The sequence below is a fragment of the Rhodamnia argentea genome, chromosome 6 (assembly GCF_020921035.1).
Source record: "Rhodamnia argentea isolate NSW1041297 chromosome 6, ASM2092103v1, whole genome shotgun sequence".
Lineage (NCBI taxonomy): Eukaryota > Viridiplantae > Streptophyta > Magnoliopsida > Myrtales > Myrtaceae > Rhodamnia > Rhodamnia argentea.
The window spans coordinates 22,653,925-22,679,206 of NC_063155.1; the positions used below are offsets into that span (position 1 = coordinate 22,653,925).

At 39.7% G+C, this 25,282-nt stretch overlaps 3 protein-coding genes across 5 annotated transcripts; 1 reads left to right on the top strand and 2 right to left on the bottom strand.

Moving 5' to 3' along the window:
• The first annotated feature begins 691 nt into the window (after window positions 1-691).
• LOC115734176 (nuclear cap-binding protein subunit 1) lies at window positions 692-11,953 on the top strand. Its single transcript, XM_030664799.2, has 19 exons — window positions 692-918; window positions 1,102-1,161; window positions 1,255-1,311; window positions 2,098-2,169; window positions 2,321-2,383; window positions 2,495-2,671; window positions 3,254-3,385; window positions 4,308-4,374; window positions 4,489-4,688; window positions 5,376-5,446; window positions 6,369-6,453; window positions 7,037-7,105; window positions 7,202-7,320; window positions 7,987-8,125; window positions 8,720-9,220; window positions 10,245-10,544; window positions 10,790-10,968; window positions 11,077-11,188; window positions 11,797-11,953. The coding sequence occupies exons 1-19, from the start codon at window positions 838-840 to the stop codon at window positions 11,914-11,916; spliced, it is 2,604 nt and encodes an 867-aa protein (XP_030520659.1). The 5' UTR covers window positions 692-837; the 3' UTR covers window positions 11,917-11,953.
• Window positions 11,954-12,980: 1,027 nt separating this feature from the next.
• Window positions 12,981-18,759, bottom strand: LOC115734178 (THUMP domain-containing protein 1 homolog). 2 transcript variants are annotated; one of them, XM_030664801.2, is made up of 7 exons: window positions 18,599-18,759; window positions 18,334-18,453; window positions 17,033-17,458; window positions 15,702-15,841; window positions 15,465-15,585; window positions 14,093-14,233; window positions 12,981-13,224 (listed from the first exon to the last, which is right to left on the bottom strand). In XM_030664801.2, exons 1-7 carry the CDS (start codon window positions 18,680-18,682, stop codon window positions 13,141-13,143), a joined length of 1,116 nt encoding a protein of 371 aa, XP_030520661.1. In that variant the 5' UTR covers window positions 18,683-18,759; the 3' UTR covers window positions 12,981-13,140. The 2 variants fall into 2 exon arrangements, with proteins under 2 accessions (XP_030520661.1, XP_048137520.1); XM_048281563.1 differs by lacking the exon at window positions 12,981-13,224 and having other exon boundaries at window positions 14,188-14,326.
• A 173-nt stretch (window positions 18,760-18,932) lies between these two features.
• On the bottom strand, window positions 18,933-24,738 carry LOC115734177 (hexokinase-3-like). 2 transcript variants are annotated; one of them, XM_030664800.2, is made up of 9 exons: window positions 23,971-24,738; window positions 22,297-22,447; window positions 22,019-22,201; window positions 21,523-21,597; window positions 20,816-20,971; window positions 20,631-20,729; window positions 20,428-20,555; window positions 19,626-19,707; window positions 18,933-19,505 (listed from the first exon to the last, which is right to left on the bottom strand). In XM_030664800.2, the coding sequence occupies exons 1-9, from the start codon at window positions 24,249-24,251 to the stop codon at window positions 19,113-19,115; spliced, it is 1,548 nt and encodes a 515-aa protein (XP_030520660.1). In that variant the 5' UTR covers window positions 24,252-24,738; the 3' UTR covers window positions 18,933-19,112. The 2 variants fall into 2 exon arrangements, with proteins under 2 accessions (XP_030520660.1, XP_048137189.1); XM_048281232.1 differs by having other exon boundaries at window positions 20,798-20,971.
• Window positions 24,739-25,282: the final 544 nt, after the last annotated feature.

Genomic DNA, 25,282 nt, shown 5'->3' on the forward strand with positions numbered 1-25,282 from the left:
ATTTAGGGCCGAGTCTAATTGACCAGCCGGGCCTTGGCAACGGCTTCCCCACCTGGGCCTCACCTATCCCGCGGAATTTTATATGGTTAGATAAAAAGTCACAATTCTAGTTTAAAGTGATTCAGATAATGACAATGCTGGCGATGGTGGTATTTTTTAGGTACTGCATTCTCTTATCTAACTTCTCAAGTAAATTAAATAACTTCCGCCTTTTTATTGTTCGATCACGTCTATTTCGCTAGTCTCATTTCTCACAATCCTAAAGCTGGACATGGCAATATATATTAACCATTAGGCTAGACCTAACCATAGCTCAATCAAAACCGACCAATACTAACGTCCATATATGATAACACAATGTTGCGTCGTGTTTCGTTCACAATATGAATATGTAATATAATTTGCTATGTTGTTAGGCAATTACTATGACATCATCAATTTTCCTTTATATGGTTGACAGTTGACACGTACTTTTAAAGGCGTCAAAAGCATATCATATACGAACCTTTGAAATGATAAATTCGAGTTTCGCGTCAAAAAGTAAAATCTCTATCCGAGGGGAAGAAAAAAAAAGAGAGAGACGGACGAAAATTAATCAGCCGAATCACGTGAAAAACCCGTGACTTTGATGGGCTTTTCAAATGGGTCGGGTCGCCCAATTAGGGCTCGAAACCCACCCATCCAACGTTCACCTTCTTCGTGCTCGCTCTTGGTCAGGCCATAAACCCTTCAAATCCCCTTTCTTTCTCTCCCTCTCTCCCTCGCTCTCTGCTCGGTCAATTCAGTCCGATCTCTGTCTCCGATCGCGTCTCTGCGAGGGAGGTTCAGCGGAGCAAAATGAGCAGCTGGAAGAGCCTCCTCCTTCGAATCGGCGACAAGTGCCCCGAGTACAACAGCTCCGATCCCAAAGAACACATCGTAAGCTCATTTCTCCCCCTTCATCTGCTCGCTCTCGAGCTCAGTGCAGGTCCATTTGCACATTGCTATGTGGAGAAGTAGAAACCCTAACAGTAGGATTGAGTTTCGTTTTGCGCTCCTTCTTTTTTAATTTTTTGCATCGTTGAAGTAGCTTCGATTGATTTATGGCCTTTAAATTCGCAGGAGACGTGCTACGGTGCTCTTCGGAGAGAGTTGGATCATTCTGGGAGCGACATTCTTCCCGTAATTTTAGCTCGCCTTTGTGCTCATGCTGTTTTGTCGAGTCATTTTGGATGTGCTCATGTGTTTTTTCTTTGTTTGCTTCATGTCCGACAGTTTCTTCTACAATGTGCCGAGCAGTTGCCACACAAGATTCCTTTCTATGGTACCGTGGTATGGTATCTTTTAATGTTCTTGTGTCTGTGGCTTCATTTGAATGATAGACCAATATGTGTGTGAGGATCTATGATGGACTGTCAGAGATTTGAAGTGAGCTTGCTGATTGTGTCGAAACAACATTTAGCACCAAATCTTTTTGTGGCCAGAGTAGTGATTTTCCTGTTACTTATCTATTAGTTAAAGCATCTGTCAGTAGAAGCATCCACGCACTTAATGTCTATCAGAAGAAGCATGTGTGTCCAGCTGTGGTCAAGTGGCAGTGCTCAGAGCACACAGACTCATCACGATGCTGACAAATTTCTGATTGCTTATTAGCCAGAGTCTTCCACACACTTAAGAGCATGTCTTTTGTCAAAGAATCTTAGTACAGTCTGTGAACTTTTGACAAGAAGCAGAAAGACATCCTGCAGAGGTAAAGCCACAAAGTGTTTTCTTTTGTGTGAAAACAGTTGATAGCAAGGGCTTTCTTATTGTAAATCGATTCATCAGAGTGTAAGTTGGTTTTGGATAATTTAAACTGCTTGTGCCCCCTTTGTGCATACCTGAACCATTCTGCTGCCAATGGCAGTTGTGGACTTGGTTGAGCCTAACTTGAAGTTTCAGCAAATTTTCTGCTTGTACCCCGAAAAATGGCATCTGCGGTTTATTTTGCGGACCCTGCTACAATGCTTCAGTTTATAGACTTGGTTGAGTCATGCTGCTATGATGCTTCACCTTGACCAGGATAGTGGCTGCATTTGATGAACTCCCTGCCCTCTTCTTTTTCCTTTTTCTCCCTAGGTTGGTTTGCTGAACTTGGCAAATGAGGACTTCGTCAAAAAATTAGTTGATAATACCCACACCAATTTTCAGGTAAGCAATTTCAAATTGCTTTATTTGGGTTGGAAGAAATGCCAGCTTAGTCTCAAGCATTTGTTTTTTCCCTCTTACGTGGACATATTTTAAGATTTTGTAGTGTTACTTTCCTTGAATAATCTCTTGACTTGCTATTATGTGCATGCAGGATGCTTTGGATTCAGAAGATTGTAATAGAATCCGTATATTGATGCGGTTTCTGACTGTTATTGTATGTTAAAGGGGCACCTTTTCTTGATTATTGTTTTGCTATTGTTGCCCACAGTTTCTTTTTGGATTCTTGTCCAGTGGTATAATTTCCTTACCAGCTTATTTTGTATAGATGTGTAGTAAAGTCCTACAACCAAGTTCGATCGTAGTGGTTTTTGAGACTTTATTGTCATCAGCTGCAACTACTGTGGATGAGGAGAAAGGGAACCCCTCTTGGCAGGCACGTGCTGACTTCTATATAACTTGTATCTTATCCTGCCTACCATGGGGAGGCGCGGAGCTCATTGAGGTACTCTATCTTGGCTGAAAACTAATTGGATGCTCATGTTATGGACATTTCATTGCACAGTACTTTTCTATTGGACTTTTTAATACGACAGCTATTTAGGCTGACTTCCAGAAAAAGTATGAAGGCCTTTCATAACCACATTCAAGAAATTAAACTTATTTTTGCTGGAATTTAGCTTAGTGTTACTCCCTTTATGTATCGGTTTTGTAACTTGCATGAGTAAGTAGCTAAAATTGGCCAAGAGTGATTTACTTTTGAAGGTTTCAAATGTGTTAGAACTATTCGTATGTTTCAAGCAGTTCCTTTTAAGAGTTAACTGCAATGAAATTTTTGGCCTTATGCAGTTAAGATCCCTTCCTTCTTTTTTTTTTTTTTCTGCTATGGGGTGCCCGGGGGGGGATTTTCTCTGCTTATACATAGATTTTATGACAAAGGAGAACATGGTGTTCAAAATGGGGAAGCTCGTTTAGTAATTTTGTGTCTTAAGCACTCTTAGAAGGTAGTCTTGGTATTTTCTCATGCATATCCTGAATTGCACAAAGCTCATCAACATCTTCTATGGTGGCCTTTTTCTGAATGCAGCAAGTGCCCGAGGAGATTGAGAGAGTCATGGTTGGAATAGAAGCTTATATGAGCATTAGAAAGCATGTATCCGATGATGGCTTAGTATTTTTTGAGGATGAAGATGAGAATGAGGAAGGGCTCAAGGAAAAGGTGTAGTTTCTCTTTTTCCAACTTGGGTCTTCTTCTTCCTTTTGTGGTGGATATGCTATCTTTCTAATTTTGTGAAAGATTTCCAAACTTTTGTTTGTACTGCTCAAAATCAATACTGTGAATCCAAAATTGGTGGGCGTAGTTATCTAATTCATTGCAACTAGGTCCTTAGCTGAATTAGTAATAGCAATTAGCGGGTGGCATTTTTTTTATGGTTTGTTCGCCATGCATCCTTTGGATGGCACTTGAAACGGCAAGAACATATTGCTAGCAGATTTAGGTGATGATATGATTTTCGTGGTCTCGGATGATGATAGCATCAATAGTATACTACTTTTTAGACTGAATCCTTTTGTCGCCACTAATCTTGCCTTTTTCTGCTTGTCCGGTTAAAAATAATGACTTGATTGAATGTGCTTCTGATAGAGACGCGAGATCCTGTAGCACGGTGCTCTTTAGGAAATAAAGCTAAAAGACTATGACATTGGTTTTATTTTGGGGCCAAATACCTAGCTTGTGCCCAGGGAATTAAACCATAGATGCATTCAACATGGTCATGAAAAGAAACTAGGGATGTCTATAACTTCCATGTAGTGCCAGGTCCCAAAAATAGGGAGATCTTGGCTAGGTGTCTCAATGAGAGTGTGTCGCTAGAGTTTTAGAATATCGAGCTCATCGACCTTATGGACCCATTCCCGGGTTTTGTTACTGTGATTTCTGGTGTATGGGAGAAATTTCTTATGCTCAATCATTTCCCAGGTCCTTGTTTTCTTGAACATGGTTCTAAGAAGATTTTGTAGGTTTTAATATGCCTTTTGGGATACCTTTTTTCTTGTTCAGAGCTTTAGTAGAAGCATCTTATCCTGGTAATAGTTGTCATGAGCTTGAAATCTGCAATTTCTTCATCTCAATGTATTGTCAGGATTTCTTGGAGGATTTGTGGGAACGTATTCAAATTCTTTCCAACAATGGATGGAAACTGAACAGTGGTATGGTTGAAACTTTCATCTTTCTGTGCAGTTATGGTCTTTGCTCTATTGCTGGCTTTCATAGATTTCAGAGTGTGTCAAATTTATCACTCTTTCTGCACTTTATCCTGCTAGTTCCAAGACCTCACCTCTCATTTGAAGCTCAGCTTGTTGCTGGAAAGTCTCATGATTTTGGCCCTGTCAGCTGTCCCCCACAACCTGATCTGCCTTCAACACTTTCTGTGATCACTTATGGGAAACAGAAACATGATGCGGAATTGATGTATCCTCAAAGAATCCGGAGGCTTAATATTTTCCCCGACGACAAAACTGAGGTAAAAGATCAACTTTATGTTACATTCCTTTGCTTTGAAAATTAAAGAAAAAAATTTGGAGACTCACTTTAAGGTTAGATATTGCTTGGACAATTAGTTAATTTACTTGATATCTAGTAGTGTGAGAATCTCGCTTTGTGAAAGTGTACAGATTGACATCTATTAATTTGTGTGAGTAACCTTCTTGGTAATGCGTTTTTTGTTTTTTCCTTCTTATATAACCAACAAATAACTTTGATAAAACTGAGGTAAAAGATCAACTTTACATTACATTCCTTTGCTTTGAAAATTAAAGAAAAAAATTTGGAGACTCACTTCAAGGTTAGATATTGCTTGGACAATTAGTTAATTCACTTGATATCTAGTAGTGTGGGGATCTCGCTTTGTGAAAGTGTACAGATTGATATCTATTAATTTGTGTGAGTAACCTTTTTGGTAATGCATTTTTTTTCTCTTCTTATATAACCAACAAATAACTTTGATGTGAACTCTCTTACTTAATATTTTTTTCCTCTAAGGAAAATGCTAGGTATACTAAATTGGATACTAAGTGATTTGACATTCTATTGCTTGTTGAATGTAGTCCGCTATTGTGAAATTGGCATGTTAAGTGATTTGACATGTACTTATGAACATTATGTCCTTCCTTGATTCTAGAGGGATGATAAGTTTCTCTTTTGCTGACAGGATCTTCAACCAATAGATCGCTTTGTTGTGGAAGAATATCTGCTGGATGTGTTGTTCTACTTTAATGGATGGTGATTTTCAACCTTGTACTCTTTGCCATTCTCATAAAATGGAAAAAAGATGACGGTGGTGCACAAATTACAATGGTGATCTTTTGTTTGAACAAGTGGATTTGAAAAAGTAGGGTAAACCAATTCTACAGAATTGAAATCAGCAATTAAAGTTATAATAGGACTTGTTCTATTTGTTTGAGAAGATGCTATGCCGCCACTTGGACTCAAACTGAGATGCTCTAGCACTGCTTCCTAAGAGCAGCTTATCTACCGAGGTCACCATAGCGGCGTACTCAAAATAATAATACTATTATTACTTAATCATCTTATGCCAATACCCTTGTCATTGTGCTGTTGATCTTTTTTATGCTAATTCCTTGCTTTCATATTCCTTTATTTCTTTATTTACCTTTTCATCTTTTAGGTGGCAGCTTTTTTTTTTTTTTTTGGGGGGGGAGGGATTGGTTTAGGTAGGATGGATTCTTCATTTGTAGATGGCATGGACTTTCCTTGACAGGCCTGGAGTTCTTGAGCAATTTACATCTGACCAGCTATAGATAGGACAACATAGTTTCTGTATCATGTAAGCTTGGTAATTTATCAGCTGCCAAGTTTTCTCCTGAAGAAATAAATTGGGCTTCAAGCGCTCTTCTCATGATTTATGCTAAATGTGAGAACTGTGCAAGTTGTGTCTCTATGGGATCGAGTTGTGCAGTATGACATTCAATGCATTAATTCATCACGACTAAAAATGATTTAATAGCAGACTATGGGTGTTATATGCAATTTTTTTGCAAATCCTGCTTAGTTAATCTAGGTTTAAAGTTGTCTGTTACACTTTCCATACTCTCCAATTCTATTTGATATGTGCCATCTCACATGATGAGACCTGTCGAACTTAACTTCTCTTGCTTTTGTTTCTTGATTTGTGCAAAGCTAGTCGAAAGGAATGTGCTTTGTACATGGTTGGTCTGCCTGTTCCCTTCAGATACGAGTATCTTATGGCAGAGACAATATTCTCGCAGGTATGCTCGCATGTGTAACAAAGTGATTGTTGCTTTAATTCTGCTACACTGCGCTGAATGAAGCTCCCTAGATGAAAATACACTCATTGAATTGATGCTAAGACAATCTTTTCTATGTGCCAACTTTTTATCTTTCTATCTTAATCACTTATATTGTTTTTGCTTTGGCCTTTTCTATTTTTAGTTCAGACTTTTAGTTAGCCGAATGCTTAGGACTGCTCAAGTGCTTACATGGTGCTTGAGTGTAATATAGAATTCCAATTGCCCTGGCTTGTGCATTGTCAAGCCGCAGTACCTGGAAAGTAGGTTCCTCAGTCAATTACATTCAGACTAAGTCACGTGCCAATTTTTTCTGGGCTTGATAACTTGTGACCTTTCAGTTTTCAGTATTCTCTATATGGACCCAAGACATTCAGCTGGTAGAATTCCCTAGACTTGTTTGCATAGTGTTTACCTAGAGTCTTCGCATAGTTATGATATAATTTCTTTTCTTTTCTGTGTACATTGCAGCTATTGTGCTTTTTGCAGTCAGTTATACGAGGCTTATTGCTTTACACGTTTCTTACAAATCTCATTGCTGCAGTTACTTTTGCTGCCACACCCCCCTTTCAAGCCAATATATTACACACTGGTCATAATTGACCTTTGTAAGGTAGTTCTAAGAACTATTAAGATGCAAATCCTTTTCTTGTCCACATTTGAGTCGTGCCTTTTTCACATTAGTTTTTCACTATATTTTGGTCTGTAGGCTCTTCCTGGAGCCTTCCCCGCAGTAGTAGCAGGTGCAGTTCGTGCTCTGTTTGAGAAAATTGCTGATTTGGATATGGAGTGCCGCATGAGGCTCATCCTTTGGTTTTCACACCACCTGTGAGTATAGGTTTTGGAAACTCATGGTTGATGAGTTGGTCCAGTTTTAGTTAATAGTAAATTGGTTTAATGCTCTTTCTTTTAACCTATCTCATGTCATTATAGCCATTTTGAATATGCATTTTTGGTAATAGTTACTGTTGCCTTGTAATAAGGATGTTATTCTTAGTGCTGAGAATTGATTGGTGGAAGTTCTTGTTTCCATCAGGCTGTGACTAATGCCAACCTAAACTTGTAATATCATCCATTGTTTTTCTTATATAATCCGTTTTCTGATGTTATTTATAAAAATTAGTTGGGGCAGGAAATGATGGTATATGATGATAGTTCTCTTAGTTTAATGAATGTATGACTGATTTGAAAGTTTCTTCTCTAAAAGTAAATATATATTTGTTTCATACTCTTGTTTTTCTGTGCAGCGAGTGAGTTTGTATTATCATATTGAGTGCAAATTTGATGTATCTTCATTTACTAGGTCATTTCTCAATTGTAGCTGCTACTTTGAAACTCCTGGTTTGCATGCTTTCTGCTTGTTAAGTGACGTCCTCCAAATAGAAAAAAAGGTGCACATTACACCTGGGGAGGAATAGAAATTATTAGTTGATCTTCGAATGGGCTTTCATCGGTCTGTGTGATATTGTGTAATGACAAACCAATATTTCCCAGATCCAACTTTCAATTTATATGGCCTTGGGAGGAGTGGGCTTATGTCTTGGATCTTCCAAAATGGGCACCCCAACGTGTCTTCGTTCAGGAGGTTTTGGAGAGAGAGATCCGTTTGTCATACTGGGAGAAAGTTAAGCAGGTAAGAATTCATGCCATTGCTGTTTAATTTAGAACAGCTTGTTGCTTAAGCAAGCTCTGAAGTTTTTTATTAAAGAAGCTAGCTTTGAACTTTGAGTGCTTTTTTCTTATAAAAAATCGGAACTTTTCCAACATAAAATGACCACAGGAGTTGCCTAAGTTTAGGAGTTTGTAAACTAATTTTGGAGCAGCTAAACTAGTATCGTTGTGAGTTCTCTAAGGCTTCAGATGTATAGTTCCTTTAATCTTAAGATATCTTTATGACAACGGCCAATTAATGAGTGGGAAGGTATCCATGATTGAACGTTGAATTAATGAGTAGGAAGATATCCATGATTGAACGTTGAAGAGCGAAAAATGATGTTTGTTTATGTTTTCTCATAGAAGCTAATTCATCTGCATGAAGCATCTGCTTCTTTCGTATCCCTTTTCTTTCTGTGCTTGTTCTAATAAGCACATGCTTTAGTAGATGGGTGCTTCTTTGGGAAGCCTAACTTGAAGTCCATGACCATTAGTTTTTAGATGTCAATTACATGTGAGAATGATTCTTCCTGTAATGACATCTTTTTCTTGTTTATTACTCTCATCCTTACAGAGTGTTGAGAATGCGCCTGGATTAGAAGAGCTGCTTCCTCCCAAGGGAGGTACAAACTTCAAATATGGCATTGATGATGGCAGCGAACAAACTGAAGAGCAAAGGCTCTCTGCAGAACTCAGCAAAATGGTAAAAGGTAGGCAAACTGCACGTGAATTGATCTCATGGATCGAAGAAAGTGTTTATCCAGTTCATGGTTTGGAGTCTACTCTCCAATTGGTGGTGCAAACTCTTCTCGACATTGGCTCTAAAAGTTTCACTCATTTGATTACCATCCTTGAGAGATATGGCCAAGTCATTGCAAAAATTTGCCCTGATGAAGAAAGACAAGTGATGTTGATAGAGGAATTGAGCTCGTACTGGAAGAACAATCCTCAAATGAGGGCTATCACTATTGATCGAATGATGGGTTACCGACTAATATCAAATTTGGCGATTGCGAGATGGGTTTTCTCTCCTGTCAACATCGATCAGTTTCATACATCAGATCTTCCATGGGAGGTAAGCTGGCACATTTCTTATATGTGGTTTGAGTTCGTAATATTTTTGAAAATTTTCTTGTTTATGACATACTATCATTTTCTCCAAACCTGAGTGTCAAATTGTCAAAATAGTTTAATCTGTATATCCCGTCATAGTCCAACCAAAAAGAAGAAATTTGTAATCTTTCAAGTGGAAATTACAGTTGACTGCTTTGAAGCTGTTCTTCAGGTCTTAGCTATATCCTTTGCCATTCATTGATGTTGAAGGTTCTTGTCAAATGCATGGCCTGAAAGATCAGATCAGAAAGCAAAAACCGAAACCAACTAGAATTTGTCATTACAGAAGGTTCCAAAGTCTGTATCTAATTTGTAAGGGTGGATGCTTTGACGGTAATCAAAGCAGTGGAACTAAGTGTAGGCCTAATTACAATGACCATAATTCAAGTGTGCATAAACTCAAGGGACACTGGGTCCATAATTGATTCTGCTTCCCTATCAATCGTAGACAACCCCTCCAAAATACTAAAAGTTCTGATAGCTTATATCACACTTTCTGGCCCAACTTGGTTGAGATTCATGACATGGATGTCATTGATTTTCTTTGCACAGTTAATGTTGGAATCGATGCAGATTCCAAAGAGGCTGTGAGTGGTTAAATTGGCTCGTTAATGCTGATGTCATTAAGTCTCCTGCTTGTTTTAAGAAAATGCAAGTTGTACTAGTCAAGTCAAAAGGGGCATCATGATATTGTACTCTTTTAAGTCATCGGTAGGATTGCTTCAGAATCTTTTAGGCTGAATTAGACTCTCCTGTACCTACATATGAGTGGTAAACTGCGTGAGGATAAATTTAGTCTAAAGTATCATATTCTTGTCATTGCTCACCACCCTGCTTCTATTACCACCAATTTGAGGCTGCATAAGCATATGTTAATGAGACTGTTTTAATGAGTCGAGGCGTGGGAACTTTTATCTAAAGCCCCTTTTGTTATGTTTTCCTCGAGTGCTGATTATGTTTGCTGTATGATCTTCCTTGCTTCACAGATTCTCAGGAATGCAGTTAGCAAGACATATAATCGTATAGTGGATCTAAGGAAAGAGATTTTATCTCTTAAAAAAGATGTCATGTCTGCTGAGGAAGCAAGCGCAAAAGCGAGAGCAGATCTTGAGGGTGCTGAACAGAAGCTCATGCTTGTGGATGGTGAACCCACCGTTGGCGAAAATCCTGTGAGGATGAAACGCTTGAAATCATATGCGGAAAAGGCAAAAGAGAAGGAAGTATCTATTCGTGAAAATTTAGAGGTGAAAGAGGCTCTTCTCGGGCGTGCCTATAATGAAAATGAGGTAACATGACTCGTAAATCCAGAAAATTTATTTTCTGTTAATGTATGAATTCTAAAGTTATTTTCGCCGCCTTCATGTACTGGTCATTACTTTAATAAGTCCTCTTTTGGTCAAATATGTGGTTATCGGTTAAGTATATAGACGTTTAAATATTCTATGATTTGTGTATTGATGATGCTCCTAATTGATTCCTTCCTATACTTAAGGACAACTCTTCCTTAGACTGAGTGAATTAAAATTTACAGGCGTTGTTCCTAGCTTTATACACAAAGTTGTCAAGTGTGTTGAAGGAACGTCTTCCAGAACCATCTAAAGCTAGAACTTTGAGGGAACTCAAGTCTATTAATGCAGACGAAACAGCTGTTGAGCTCGAGGAACCTTCAGCCATGGAAATGGATGATGAGAATGGAAGAGCTAAAGAAAGGTCTCTCTCTCTCTCTCTCTCTCTCTCTCTACCATTCCTTTTGGGGAGTATTCAATGCAGCAAAGGTAGATGTTAAACTCTTTCCATCTACGTTTACTTTCTTGTCAGTCATTCAAATGGTGAGAAGGCGAGCGATGTCTACAAAGTCGGTGAAGAGGCACAGTGGTGTATATCCACTTTGGGTTATGTCAAGGCCTTCTCTAGGCAATATGCTTCCGAGGTATAAACTTATTTTGGTTTTTCTATTTCCAGATTCATTTTACCAAGATGCATCGTCATTCATCAGCAGGCTTGTCGTGTCAGTAGAATTCTCTCTCTGTGTCATGGACATACTACCGTGTGTTGATAAAGTTAATCATTGAATAGTTATGGTATTTGCAACTGCCCTGGAGCTCAATCAAGCACGTTATCATGTGTTTGTTGGCTTTGCATTGTCTAGGACACGTTTCTGGCCTGTAGGATGAATGGTGCCTTAAGTGATCTTGTCCAACAACTTCGATGTAGTCGAATGACCTGATCCATCACGGATCTTGACTAATTCCTTGGAAATGAGGCCCCCCCTTATCATGCGAAATCACCTTTTTACCAAAATGCTGTCTCCTGACAAATTTTGAGAATTAAGTTATGGTGCTTTACCTTGTTCGTTCGTGTCCTCTTCCATTGACTCGCGTCATGAATAGAAATTTTGTTGGCTTCAGTTTCCCCATTGAAGGAAATGTGGAATTGCAGTCATCGTCATCATCATTTCAGGCTTTTTGTTGATGGATTTTCAAATAATGGGGGTATTGGATATAGATACCCTGATACGAATATTTTTGTGACTCACAGATATGGCCGCTCTTGGAGAAGCTGGAAGCAGAAGTATTGACAGGAGATGTACATCCGCTTTTCAGAAAAGCGGTCTATTCCGGTTTGCGTCGTTCGGTGAGTGGGTATTCATCTGGTTGACGGATGCTGTCTTATAGTAGTAGCCTCTAAAAGCATCAGAAAAATTTTTCCCCCCACTCTGCATTGGTTTGTGTAAATTATTTGGTGAAATGGAAAAATTGCGGAAGAGGAAAACCGGTCGTTCTCCCTGATCCGAGCTCTAGCACCACTGATTAATCTTTTACTGTGGGGTGAGCTAATAGATAGTAGCCCCTCTCCTGCAAAATGCATGTTACTGAGTTGTTCCATTATTGCCATGTGTTCTTGTTCTCTGTCCATAGTTGGCCGATCCTCCTGTCGTAAGAGAGATTATAGCGTGAAATGATTTATCTGGAATCTAGAATACAAGGACCAAGGAAATTAAAACTTTTGGGAGATGAGACTTCCAGCGAGCTTTTACGAGAAAAAGTTTTAACATCCAACATGGGCCCAGCTAACCCTAATCCTTGCACTTAAATATGGGCCCAGAACAGGGCCACCTGGGCCCCGAATCAGCCCAAGATTAGGCCCGTGGATCCCAAACTCGAGCTCATTATTGGGTCCAGATCAGTTCAAGTAAATTGGGCCTACATTAGATCGACTGAAGCCCATCGTACGACAATCTTGAGCTCAAATAATAGGTACAAAGAGGCCCAAGATGGCCCCCTAACATCCTCACGCTGGGACCAGATCAGCCCGATCTCGGGCCCAAAACAACCTAACGGAGGACCATATAGGACCTAACCTTGGGCCTGGCCGCAAAAAATCTTTGGGCCAACGAAAATATTTGAGCAAAAAACAGAGAATTAGAGAATGCCTGCAATACCGTACTCTTAGCCGGCATTAGAGATTCCGGTGGCGAGCTCTGTCTGAAAAACCACCTCTTCGCTTGACTCTCTTCAATCGGTTTACTAAGTTGACAAGTCAGTATTCAGGTTAGCGATCTTTTCTTGGTCGCAATCCTAAACTGAGTTTTTCTTTTGCGGGGTCGAATCCCGAACTGAGTTTTTTTTTTTTTTTTGGTCGGGCCTAAACAAAGTTCACAAGCTGCATTTGTTTGTCCTGTTTTCCCTCTTCTTTACAGAAATTGTGCATCACACTAACTATAAACAAAGACGATATCGAAACAGCACTACCAATACTAATGCACAGAGGCTAAAAAATTTCTGCAACATTCACAGATAATTTATCCCATAAATTCCTCTCACCAAAGATTTCTACATAGAAAATTATATGTTAGCAGATTGTAAAGAATAAAGAGTGTCATCACGACCTCGGCGAGGTGAGCTGTCTCAGATTGTACTTAGCCAGCTCCTTGTACTTCTCAACGACCCCGATCAAGCAAATGGTCTGCAATTAAAGAGGGTATGGAAAATGAAATTTAGAGATATATACAACACAGCATATTCGAAAAATAAAAAGAACGTTGCTGTCCTACGCTAACACATCTGCCCATAATTTGAAATTTCAATATTCTAACTTCAAATGAGATAAACAAGCTCGCAGCTCAATTTTCACCGGGTACATTAAAGCTTGCTGTCCAGCCCATCTTCATTGTATGGCAGAAAATACACCGACAACTGAAGATACATTTCATGAAACACTATATCTTGTTAATATAAATTTCTCATCATTCAAAATCTGAAAACTAATGGAACATGGATGCACTCTCCTGCATTCTTGCTCTCGAGCATCAAATGATGCAGCATATCCTAGTCACAAACATGGCGAGATAACCTTTCCGTTCCACCAACTTTTTGCTTTCATATGAAGCATGACATTGGTCCAACCTTCTTATCAAACAAATTATGGGAATTATGCTCAATGCCGGACAGTAAACTAAATCCTATCCCATTTCATGAGGTCAGTCACACGAACTCCTTTTACATCATTGAGTCAAGTTGCCAACTTTGTCCTTTGAAAGGACATAAAAATTCAAATTTACTGCACCTAACCAACAATTTTTTATGGATATTCACTCAGAAGGACGTGATTAAGACCTACTTTGACGCCATGCATCTATCAACCATATACCATCTCTCGACAGACGAGCTCTGCCACATGATTGGCAAGAAATATTTCCAATTTCAAAGTCTGGGCCATTGAAATAGTGAACCCTTATGCACTCAAACAGCAATATAGAGAAACCTTGGAAAATATACTTACAAGATGGAACGATAGCTAAAAATTCTAAGATAGGAGCAAAGGATTATCTGACCTTAACAATTTGGACCACAATGCTTTTATCGGGATTATTGAGATCGACTTTATGTGGCCCAGGAACAGACTTTGCAACTGAGTTTATGATTTTCATCCGGTCAATCCCACTATTTGCCCGCGCGTCATACAGTACAGCAAACTGCCCAGGAAATTTACAGTGTCATTGACCTCATTATAAATCAAAAGGTTCAGTGTAATTATAACCAAAGCTCCTTTCATGAAGGTGCTTGAGCTGCAAATCATTCGTTTACCAGAAAAAGAAGAGTGATGTGAAAGAACAAATCAAGCAAGAAAATGCTTAACAAAAGACATGGTAGATATACTACTTATAGACCACCGTAGCAAACAACTCTAGAACCCTAATAGTTCCCTCGCGGTTCCTCTCAAATCCCATTTGGGTTGTAAAGAATTTAATAGCCAAATCCTTGTTAAGATACTTCAATAGTGTGAAGCAGATCGACAAGAAGAGTTTCAGGAACGCTCCTTATTTTGTAAATTTTCCTTCTCCTTGCCAAGGCATATAAGATCGATTACATGTCAGATCCTCGTATTTTGCAGCTTTTTATCAGTTGAAGAGCGTGTGCGCATAAATGTGCGATTAGAAAACCTAGTGGTACATTAACTGTTATGCCACCTGGACAATGAGGTATAGTACAGAATAAGAGAAAAAAAGTATGGTGATTAAGTGATATAATATAATATAGATAGTCAAACCCTTCAAAACGCGGATTGTGAGGGAAAGAGCAATAATATGATACAATTTGACACGAGGAACTCATGTGGCAATTCAGTAGAGTGCAATTTCAACATTTTGCTTGTCCTCATAATGACGCTGCTACATTCTACTATTTTCAGACACGGGCCTTTATCAACTCCAGTTAAGTCCTCGCATTCGTAAAACTGACGTCAGTGCTAAGCAGTTCATTTTCCTGACGATTGAGCAGCTACATGCAGCTATAACTTAAAATCTTGAAAAAGATTAACATAAATATAAAACAAGAAGCATCATGAATTAAGGAACTAGCTTATGCCGTGTTTTAGAATACCCATCATATAGACAATGGTCACAATCCTTTGCATTTATCACTTCTAAGTTAAATGTAAAGCTGACAACCCTCAGTCTTACCATCGAAAAATGAATAATTCCATCCGATGACTTTTTTCTGCAAGTAATTTCACCTGATAATCTCCCTTAGATGAGTTGCTTTTTGTTCATCCAGGCAAAAACCACGTCGGTAAATCAAAGACATGACAAGTGAAACGTATAATAACTGCCTCGATTATTTTGTAAATTTTTTGCAGCTAAATCACACAATATTGAATTAGGTAGGAAAGGTCAGGTTATACAACGAATGAAAGCTACAATATACCTTTTGGGGGTGCTCAGTTTCAAGTGGAAAATATTGTGTAACAAGGGGCTTGATTGCTCTAGAGATTTCTTCTTCTGAAGCATAGCAAGCAACTTCAATTGGTAAGACTCTCAAAATGAACCTATAAAAAATTTGGAGCCAACATCAGCGGTGCTTTCAGTATGATTATGATAGAACAGCATTTAAACAATGCATGAGGTAGATAGAATCCAGCCAAAAGCTAATAAATATAGGGACCTTGACATATGCTTCCTTGTTGATGCAGCAGATTGCATGATGTGCTGCACTATATCTCTCGGCCCAGGGTCACCATCCTGCTTCCGCATTTGGATAAAGATAACCCCATTACAACCAGAATCAAGGGTCACAAATCGCCTCTGAAATACAATAGAGTTTCTCATCAGAACAGATAATTTAGATGATAGGTACACTATGGCCAACTAAATGATATTAGAGTTTGAACATACATCGGACTTGCCAAGGCATAAAATTAACAATAGTTAAGGATTGGAATATAAGAAACAGGACAAAATTCCAGCACATGCCAACTGCTACTTCTGCAAAAGAATTAAAACTAAAAACTATGAAAAGGAAAAATGGCCTTAAAAATTTGAAAAACGATTACAACTTATGAACTCCAATGTCAAGAAATGGGAACGATAAAGAAGTAATGAAAACACATACAAGCATAGATGCAAGTAGATGCACATGCACATGTGTATCTCAAGTAGGAAGCAGAAAGTCAAATGCTACATCAGATACTTCTCAATTCTCAAATCTTGACTAAGTAACAGATACTTGTCACAAGACTAACTGTATTACCGTATGTCAATGTAAATATCAGAATTGACCCAACATGCTTATCGGCATTCACTAATGACAAAAAAATGGCCATTGGAAAGAAATCCTAAACATAGCCACCTAGAGTAAGCATTGTGTCAAGCACTTTGGGTACTTGCACAAAGAATATCTCATTCGTGGTTTAAAGCACTTGTTTACAGGTAAAAGAGCTCAAGAATAATTATTCAACAATAGCTACTAGCTTTCAAAGACTTGAGGTTGAAAAGGCAATTCCCAGGCTTATCAACCAGAGTTAACGTCATATATGAGCAACTTGGGCACAGGTAAGAAGTCGAGCAATCTGAGAGCACGACAAGGAGTTGAACAATCTTGACAGATACAGCAATGAAAAATAAATTATTGACGTAAGGGATGTTACGAAAGTTGGTTTTGGCACATCTGTCTGCCCCCACAATGAAGATCCTTACATATGTTTTAAGCAAGCAAATAAATGTGACATATTCAAACATAATTCCGTCCCCTAAATTTTGGGCTCTGAATTCTGCATATTCATGAAAGAAGCAACGACATATTAACAAGAAAAGAATGAAACATGGATCATACGGGATTGACAGAAAAACAAGAGATGTGGAAAAGGAAGTAGGTAACAGAATGGAGTTCATTCAAAGATTCATCCATTCTGACAATATGAGGACTTCATCTCATCTAGTTAAAAACCACAGCTCTACTCCATTCTGGAGGCAAATCTATAATTCATTCTCACATACCTTATTCTTATCTCCCAGTTCTTTAATTTCATCTTCAATCAGCTTATCAATGGACTTCTCCTCTTTGTTGTCTTTCAAAGAACACTTGGACGAGCAACTCTCTAGGCACTGTTTCTTTGAAGGGGGCTCACCAGCTCCACTGCATAGTTCTTCCGGTGTTTCAGCAGTTTCGCCATGACTTTGCTTATCTTCCTTTTGAAGTTCAGCGTTCTCATCTCCAGAATTTCCCGGATCAACCTCTTCGCCCGTATGAGCCTCAGATTCATTTTCACCATTTTCATCTTCCCCATCATCATCATCACCATCCTCATCACCAGATGATTCAGATTCAGAGTAATTGAATTTTATCTTCTTATTCGCTGGTTTGGAGACTGTTTCTGCAGGTATTGAGGCTGCACCATTTCCACAAAGTAGCTCTTCGAAGAACTACAAAAATGAGAGGAAAAGCCCTTAGAAGTTATGACTACTAATTCATACACAATAAATTCACAGAATCCTACTTTTTATTTTGATATGAGCAGCTTAAAAACAACTGATATTGCAGATTGCTAGACATTAAACAATAACCTGTGCCAGAAACTCAGCATCCACACCAAAGGATCAAGTAAAAGGACTAGGAACTATTACACAAAGTTCAGTAATAAGAACAGTCTATAGATGCCTTACGAAAATTACAGAGAGAAAATGAAGATGAATACTAATATATATCGAATAGATATAGCGCAGGGTTCCCTTTAGCGAAACACCAAAAGTACAGGGCATGCCTGATCATTTCATACAGAAAGAAGAGAACCTTTTTGTTAGATTTATCATGCTCAACATTTCAAAACTCTCGCCAACTTACCTGCTTCAGAACATGTTTCAAGGCACACAAGGCTACATCTTCTAGATATCTTACTCCTTTAATTCCAAATTAAAACACTACAAATAAGAAATCTCTTGCTTTGGCTTCTAAGAATTTGTTGCTTTTATCTTCCTTTTGTAACACAACTGTGCAGTACGCTTGATCAAGAAATGCGAAATGAGAACTGAATCGGTTGGTGCCACTTCATTTCTCTAATGAGCTCAGTAGAATCTCAAAGAGCCTCCAACGTCTGAACTGAACAGGTATTTAATGCAACAGAAGGCAAATTTGAACACAGCAACAACGAACATTTATATACGTGGAACTAGGACAATCTATACGCAGCAAAGAGATCATGCCACAACGAGGAAGAGCGCGAGCTCAACAGGATTAACCAACTATTGCGACCCAAAAAAAATAAAAAAACGCGAAGTTACGACTGGTCAAGTCGACATACAGAGTCGATAACATTGATGGCTTCGCGAGAGGCTTGGCGTTCCCTGCCGCCGTCGCAAGTGATGAAGAAGCCTTGCACGCCGGGGCGTAGCGGATACGATCCCTTCTTCTTCACCGGCCTCTGAAACAAGCAATCAACGAGGAGCGAAAAGAGAAGAGAGAGAGAGGGAAAATCAGCCAAGAGTTGCGCAACAAACGAGTGAGCACAAATCAAGTGCATGAAACAATTGACACAGTGTGACTGCCGAAAGAACGCGAGAACGGACATTGTGAGGGAGGAACTGCTTCCTCTTCTTGCTTTTCGCGCCGTCGCTGGTGGTTGTGGGCTTCGATTTGCCGGCGGTTGCCATAACCTCGAGCTCGGACTGCTTGCTCTCGGTTTCTGTTACGAGCGCTTAGCGAGGGTTCTGGCTGGAGGTTGATGGTGATGGCTTAGGAGAGGTTAGAGTGGGCCGGGGCGGGATGCGATGTTGGGCCTGAAAACATGGGCCCCCCCTATTACTCGCGAGGACTGTACCCGATGGCAATTGATTTAAACTTTCGAAGAACTATTTTTTTTTTTTGTTCGAAAACTTCCGAAAATCTTTAGCTACAAAGAAATTGATAAATAAAAAAATTTCATTCAAAACTCAAAATTGGACCAATAGTATACAACAAGACAAAGCCAATCCAATGAACATATGGTAATATGAACAGAATTTACCTAAAAATTCACGAAATGGAAGATGGCATGACACTGAATTTACAAGGCCTGTAATATAAACAAACTGTGATGTTGTTCTAAGGCATCTGTACGCTATCCACAGTGTTGGGTGGTGGTGTCGACGAATGCGAGGCCGCCGCGAGGAGGGCCGCTCCGAGGCCCGAACCGTCTTCAGTGACTTTAAGAATGACATGTCGTGCATCGTCTTCCCCCAGAATCTCTCTCAAGGCTTCAAGCAGATATTCTCTGAACATGGTGTAGCTGGTGTACAAACCACCTTCTATCGCCACAACCGATCTTCTCATCCGGGCGTCTCCTCTACTTCTTCCGCCGGTGATGCTTCCACCGTCCCGACCTATTTTCTTCAAGATCCCCACGATACCAGCAGCAGCCAAGCGGGCGGCTCTGCGGGTCACTATGTCGCATACCTTCACAATCACCTTCCGTGCTTTTTTAGGGACTTCCGGAACCTGAAGATGGCAAGCCACAAAAATAGACCATGAAATACTTGAATCCCGAGAACCCGACGTGAAAAGACTCAACAGGAGAAGGCCACAAAAAAAAGCTCCAACGCATGTCAAACCACTTACTTCCAGCATCTCTCTCCATTTTTCATCTACTTCTCTCAAATCTGGGGAGTTATCTTCGTGCATAGCAGCCATTAATGGAGTTCTGGAACAATAAATCGTGCAGCTTCCATCAGTGAAACAAAGTACGGAGGTAATGACAGAGGCCAAATATTGCGAAGCCATTTTTCATCCCAAGCCTTATGAGGAATGAGACATTGATCTAACTTATCACTCCTCAGTCATATCAGGAGTGATCTGTCGGATTTATACGTGTTCTTGCCCCCAACGTTTGAGAGCTTACAACACTATTAAAGAACTTCAGGATATTTCAGCACTCACCAGTATATCCTTTCCAAGGAAACACCAGAATGTCAGAAGACTTTGAACCATGACATCAACTTATCAGTACATTGACATAGACGGCCAGTCCAGACTAACGCCAGTCCAGACTAACAGCGCTTGAATCACGCAACGGTATGATCCAATGCCATGTTGACGAAATTAAACTAGTTGCTTTAAAAACCAAAAAGCATCTACTACATTCCCTGAAAAGCTTCCTTATTTGGTAAGAACCATTTCAAATGTGTTTGGAAGTACTATGAACGTGTATTTGTTAATACCAATACGACGAACATATTGACACTTACGCACTTACTTTCCGAAGGACAATTGCATGTCTGGTTCTATCATGCCCATATACATAAGCACGTGAAATTTATAATTCTTTCCACGAATGATACTGGCCCTTACATTAACATAAGTAAAGAATCCAGAGCTTAATCATGAAAGGACAGACTAACTATCAGAGAGAGAGAGAGTTTACCTCAAAATGAATGGAATTGACAAATTTGACAAAGAGGCACCGAAAATATCAGACTCTTGGGACATCCTGAGGATCACTCTCCTCACAATTTCTCCCAGATACATTCCAGATATCATTTTTTCAAAACCCTACAGCAAATGTCTTGGTCTTACATTAACCTAGCAGGAAAGATGCAAGGATGTAACTGAAAATACAAGATCTACCTGTTCGTTGGGGTTGGGACTCTCAGCATCTAAATCAATATCATAAGAAGTTCTTGGTAAATGGGAAGACCAGAAACTTCCCCATTCCATGTTCACAACCTAAAGAGAGGAACAAACACCATGAGTAACCAAGATAGAAAATCCAGTCACAGTAATATGTCACTTACGGTAAATTTGAAGCGTACCATTAACCCAGAAGTTGTAACAAGACCCTGGCATTTAATAATAGCATCTGTTCGCTCAACATAGCAGGCATTTGTACCCGTTCCAATGATTACTGCAGCAACCGTGTCCGGATCATGATAATGTCCGAGAGCTAGTGTTCCAACGGTGTCATTTACCTGCTCAGAAGAAAACAGGATTTCCATGATGTCATATACATTGTTTGAAGAGGATATTTTTGGACCCTGTAAAGTGCAAATCCTATTCAAGTTGAAGCCAAAAATAGGCCAGACAACTTTTTAACATCAACCCAAACCGCGCGATTTGCTAAATACTATGCTAAATTGCTGGAGAAACATTTGAATCTCCCCTTCTATGAACATGGAAACACAGATAAAAGAACGTAGCTTATCTTAATTCATGAAATTCCCAATCCTCATCCATCATATTCCTTCTCAAGCATGCCAAGCATGTGAGGGGGGAACAACATTTCTCAGTCAAGCAAAAAGATTGGTATGATAAAGTGAGGCAATAATAGCAGATGGAAAGTATGCAAGCTCAACTATATAGCATATTGGTCACATTAATCAATCGACAAATTAAACTAGTATGCAGACAATTCTAAACCACCAATATCACAGTTTCTCATCTCCAAAAGTTCAAGCAACATGAGCGGAATGGTGCAGATTTTATTCTAAATTAGAGTGATAAATTTAGGAATAGAGAGTACCAATGCTACAACTCGCATATTTAGGCCATTCCTCGCCAATGCTAGTTGCAAACTTTCAGCAATATCTTTTCCAACCTGAAAATGAATCATCTAGTTACAAAACAAAGTTACCTGTCCTTAGAAAAATAAAGCTTAGAAAATCTCCTCCTCTAGAAATCCTGAACTCTATTTGCAAGTCTATTGTTGTGTTTTGGAATCACGGGAAGCAAAGATTCAACAAGTAGAAGCTACATTTATGGTGAAAGTAGAAATAGTAATATGGGCAAAGCAAAAACCAAATCTAATCGAGTTGACGAATATCTCTTGCCAATGTCAACTACAGACAATGCCCAGACTAAAAACAAGGCAACACGATGTCTAATGCTCAGCTTGTGCAAAACATTTCACAAATCTTCTCAAACGTAACCATGTGACCAGGAATTGATTCTACAGATCATAATCATCTTAAGTCAAAATTTCCCACGGTTCTATTAAACAAATAACTAAAGAGACAAACCATGTCGTGAATAGCAAATCCCTTTGTCCATCTGATTAAAATCCCGGATGAAACAGAAGTTTGCTTCACAGGAAATGAGACTGTGAATCCAAGTTCCCTTCTTTTTTCTGGTGAATATCCAAAGCTGACTTCTTTTCTCTCAACAAACTCCTTCAGTGAAGCGGCTATAAAGTCAAAAAGATCCTGCAACAAAGGCACAGATGAATCTTTCAAATGCAGCAAATTAGAAGAATTCAATTAGCATACTGTCAAAACATTCGAGATCCTCATTGAGCCACCTCTCTCGTACTGGTCATCAAATGTTGGGGAATGGGTTGTTGTTCCACCTCAGGAGGGAAGATTGAGGACCTTCTGCCTTCCAGCTGAACCTGGAGAACCCTAAAATTGGTGCCTCCAAGATCAAGTGCATAATAAATTCCTTTTTCATTCCTGTAAAAAGAAAACCAAAAAATACACGAAGTGTCAAAACTATGTAGGAAGTGCATGTAGACTTAACTTGCACATAAAAAACAAATGAAAAATTAATGGGGCAAAGAAATATTGAATTATGTCAACATCCAGAAACTGATCCTCGAGAAAATGACCTCTAACATTTCCAAGATGGCAGTTGCCAAGCGTGCAATTAAAGCACATTAGTAGGCCTACACCAACTAGTTTGTAGAGATCTCGGTTCAACAAAATCTACAACATTTTTAAATAGAAGAAGAATTAACACTAGCACGACCAAACTAAAGTCTTTCTAAACTAATTTTTTTTCAAGAATTATGAACAACATCACAAGGTATACAAACAAAATCCCTCTACTATTTGTCTCTCTGAAGCCCAAAAATCATACAACAAATACAACTAGCAGCAAAGTAAACCTTCCTTAAACAATACAGTCTAAATGAGATAAATCAAAACCCTTATTAATAAAGAGGGATGGAGAGATTCTCTTTGATGTTTTAAACCATTACACGAAAAGTTTAAAACAAAGATATTCCGAAATAAAAGGGATGAAGAGATTGATTCCTCCATGACAAATATCAAAACAAACATTGCCAAACAGATATCTTAATAAAGGGATATTGCCATGACACCTCCAAGATAAAAGAAAGTAGTGTCGATATCATCTGGAAGAAAGCACTCACGGGGAAAAAGCAACTTTTGTAGGAAAAGGATAATGGAATACAAACAACAAAAAAGGGCAATTGCCTAAAAGGGGTATTGGCCGAAAAGGAACATAAGATTATTTCATGAAAAACAATGACCTCACCTAGAGAATAATTTTAGCTCGTGCCGGTATAAACAGCAGGGACTGTTTTCGGTCTTTATATAGATTGAGCATCAACAAAAGATATAGGAGAAAAGGCCTACACTAAGACAGAACAAATTGATGCAAATAAAAAACCTGGAATATGAAAGGAATATAGTGTTCTAACTCCTCAGCAAGTTAATTCTTCACATAAGGGATGACAAATGCATCTATGCAATAGATCGGCCGATATTAGTACAGTAGTTCACGCCACAACACACCAAGGACCCAAATAAGAATAGCATTATCATCGAGATCAATGCTGAAAAACACCCTGTTGACTACAGAATACGTATCATTAGGAAAACAATAGAATTGGGGAAAATCCACTAAAGGAACCGAAAGTAGAGAGCACCTGACAATACAAGTACCGCTCGTTAGATTGCATCGAACTCATTATAGCCATTGCATTCTTTTGAGCACACTCTAGAAAGAGAATATAAGGCTGGAGACCAATCAGGCAATCTCTCTTTCGCTAAAGAATGCAAACACCAAAATCCAGCGAAACTACTAAAAAAGAAAACTGACACCTGATGCAACAAAAGCTCATTCGAGCACTAACAAGAGACCCAAAGTATCGCTAACAACTTCAACTTCAGCGAAATGAATTCGTTGAAAAAGAAGCGTGAAAACTTGGTGGGAGACATGAGTTAAGTACCCATTGGGGAGAGTATCGACGAAAGTGAGCAACATCTTGAGCTTCGAGCCACCCTCGGAGGCCAAACCCGCGTGCATCTCAACGGCCATAGCATCCACCACCTGCCTCAGCCTCCCCACCGGCGTCTCGCACGCATCCTCGAGCTCCCTCAACACGCCCAAAACCCTCCTCCACCTCCTCCTGCTCCTCACACTCCTGCCCACCGCCACCCCCGCCACCGCGACCGCCGCCACCGCCACCAACCCCACCACCGCCATCGCCCCCACCCCTATCCTCCCCATCGCTCGCGTCTCCTCACCGCCTCCGCCTCCGCCTCCGCCTCGACGCCGCCGTCACCAATCACTAAGATCGGTCACCCGAGGCTCTCCCCTACAGCGCCTCGTGGGGCGAGCGATTCATCGCTTTCCGCTTGGTCCTCTCTCTCGGCGTCGTGGCGGCGTGACGCCGCGTCCTTTTTCCGATGTTGGCGCGACGGTTCGATGCGAGGAGAGGAGGCCCTCGTGATCATGCAAGCCAAGGCGTTATTGTTGCGGGTTGCTCTCGTGGAGCTTTGGCTGAAGCAGTGAGGTCAAAGGTGAGAGTTCGTGCCAGGTCGAGTGTGTCAGAGATCGTCGGAGGAGGAAGGGAAGGAGGAGGTGGCGATTCCTCTTTTTCGCGGCGAAGAGCCGCCGGAAATGAAATGGACCTGTTCGAACGAAGGCCTAAAAAGCGATAGTTCAGAGAGAGAGAGAGAGAGAGAGAGAGAGAAGGATTTCCTCTTGCAGTAAGCGGTATTGGAAAGCGAACTGAATAGCTACTCACACATGCCCTTTGATCTCTTGAAAGACGGATTTGCCCTTTGATCTCTTGAGAATGGCGGATTTGCTCCGCTGTCCTCCCACGAGGGTTGATAAGAAATTAGACAATTTATGAGATAAAACGGAGCTCCATCTTTAATTTTCTTTTCCCCTTGTTAATAGCAATTTTGTTATTATCCATAAGTAAAGTTAAAACGAGAGCTGTCGTACATAATCCAATCACTAGTCGAAAAGTCACGAAAAAAAGTTAACTAGTATATCCTCCCGCCCGATGCCTTAATGTACGAGTCATCAAATGATTTCAAATGGAGTCCGATGATATCTTCAAGCATGCATTAAGCCAACAAATAAAAAAAATATACCTAAAGGTTCGGCCCGGTGCTATTTTTATGCGTTAGCTCGTGTGCATTGAATTTAATTGAGCTGCGAAAAAAAATGCCGCGTAAGTACAGTAATGGTCGATGCGTCGGAATTGAAAATGATGCCGGGTAAGATATAAACATATTAGAAGAGTT

Excerpts from the sequence above, each read along its gene's own strand:
- LOC115734176 (XM_030664799.2), top strand. The coding sequence starts at position 838 with ATGAGCAGCTGGAAGAGCCTCCTCCTTCGAATCGGCGACAAGTGCCCC. Across the intron at positions 1,312-2,097 it reads TTCCTTTCTATGGTACCGTG|GTTGGTTTGCTGAACTTGGC; the intron begins GTATGGTATCTT and ends TTTTCTCCCTAG. Across the intron at positions 11,189-11,796 it reads CTAGGCAATATGCTTCCGAG|ATATGGCCGCTCTTGGAGAA; the intron begins GTATAAACTTAT and ends TGTGACTCACAG.
- LOC115734178 (XM_030664801.2), bottom strand. The coding sequence starts at position 18,682 with ATGGCAACCGCCGGCAAATCGAAGCCCACAACCACCAGCGACGGCGCG. Across the intron at positions 17,459-18,333 it reads CCATCAATGTTATCGACTCT|TTCTTCGAAGAGCTACTTTG; the intron begins GTATGTCGACTT and ends TCATTTTTGTAG. Across the intron at positions 15,586-15,701 it reads ACAAGGAAGCATATGTCAAG|GTTCATTTTGAGAGTCTTAC; the intron begins GTCCCTATATTT and ends AATTTTTTATAG.
- LOC115734177 (XM_048281232.1), bottom strand. The coding sequence starts at position 24,251 with ATGGGGAGGATAGGGGTGGGGGCGATGGCGGTGGTGGGGTTGGTGGCG. Across the intron at positions 22,448-23,970 it reads GTCGATACTCTCCCCAATGG|GAATGAAAAAGGAATTTATT; the intron begins GTACTTAACTCA and ends TTCTTTTTACAG. Across the intron at positions 20,730-20,797 it reads TGGTACGCTTCAAATTTACC|GTTGTGAACATGGAATGGGG; the intron begins GTAAGTGACATA and ends TCCTCTCTTTAG.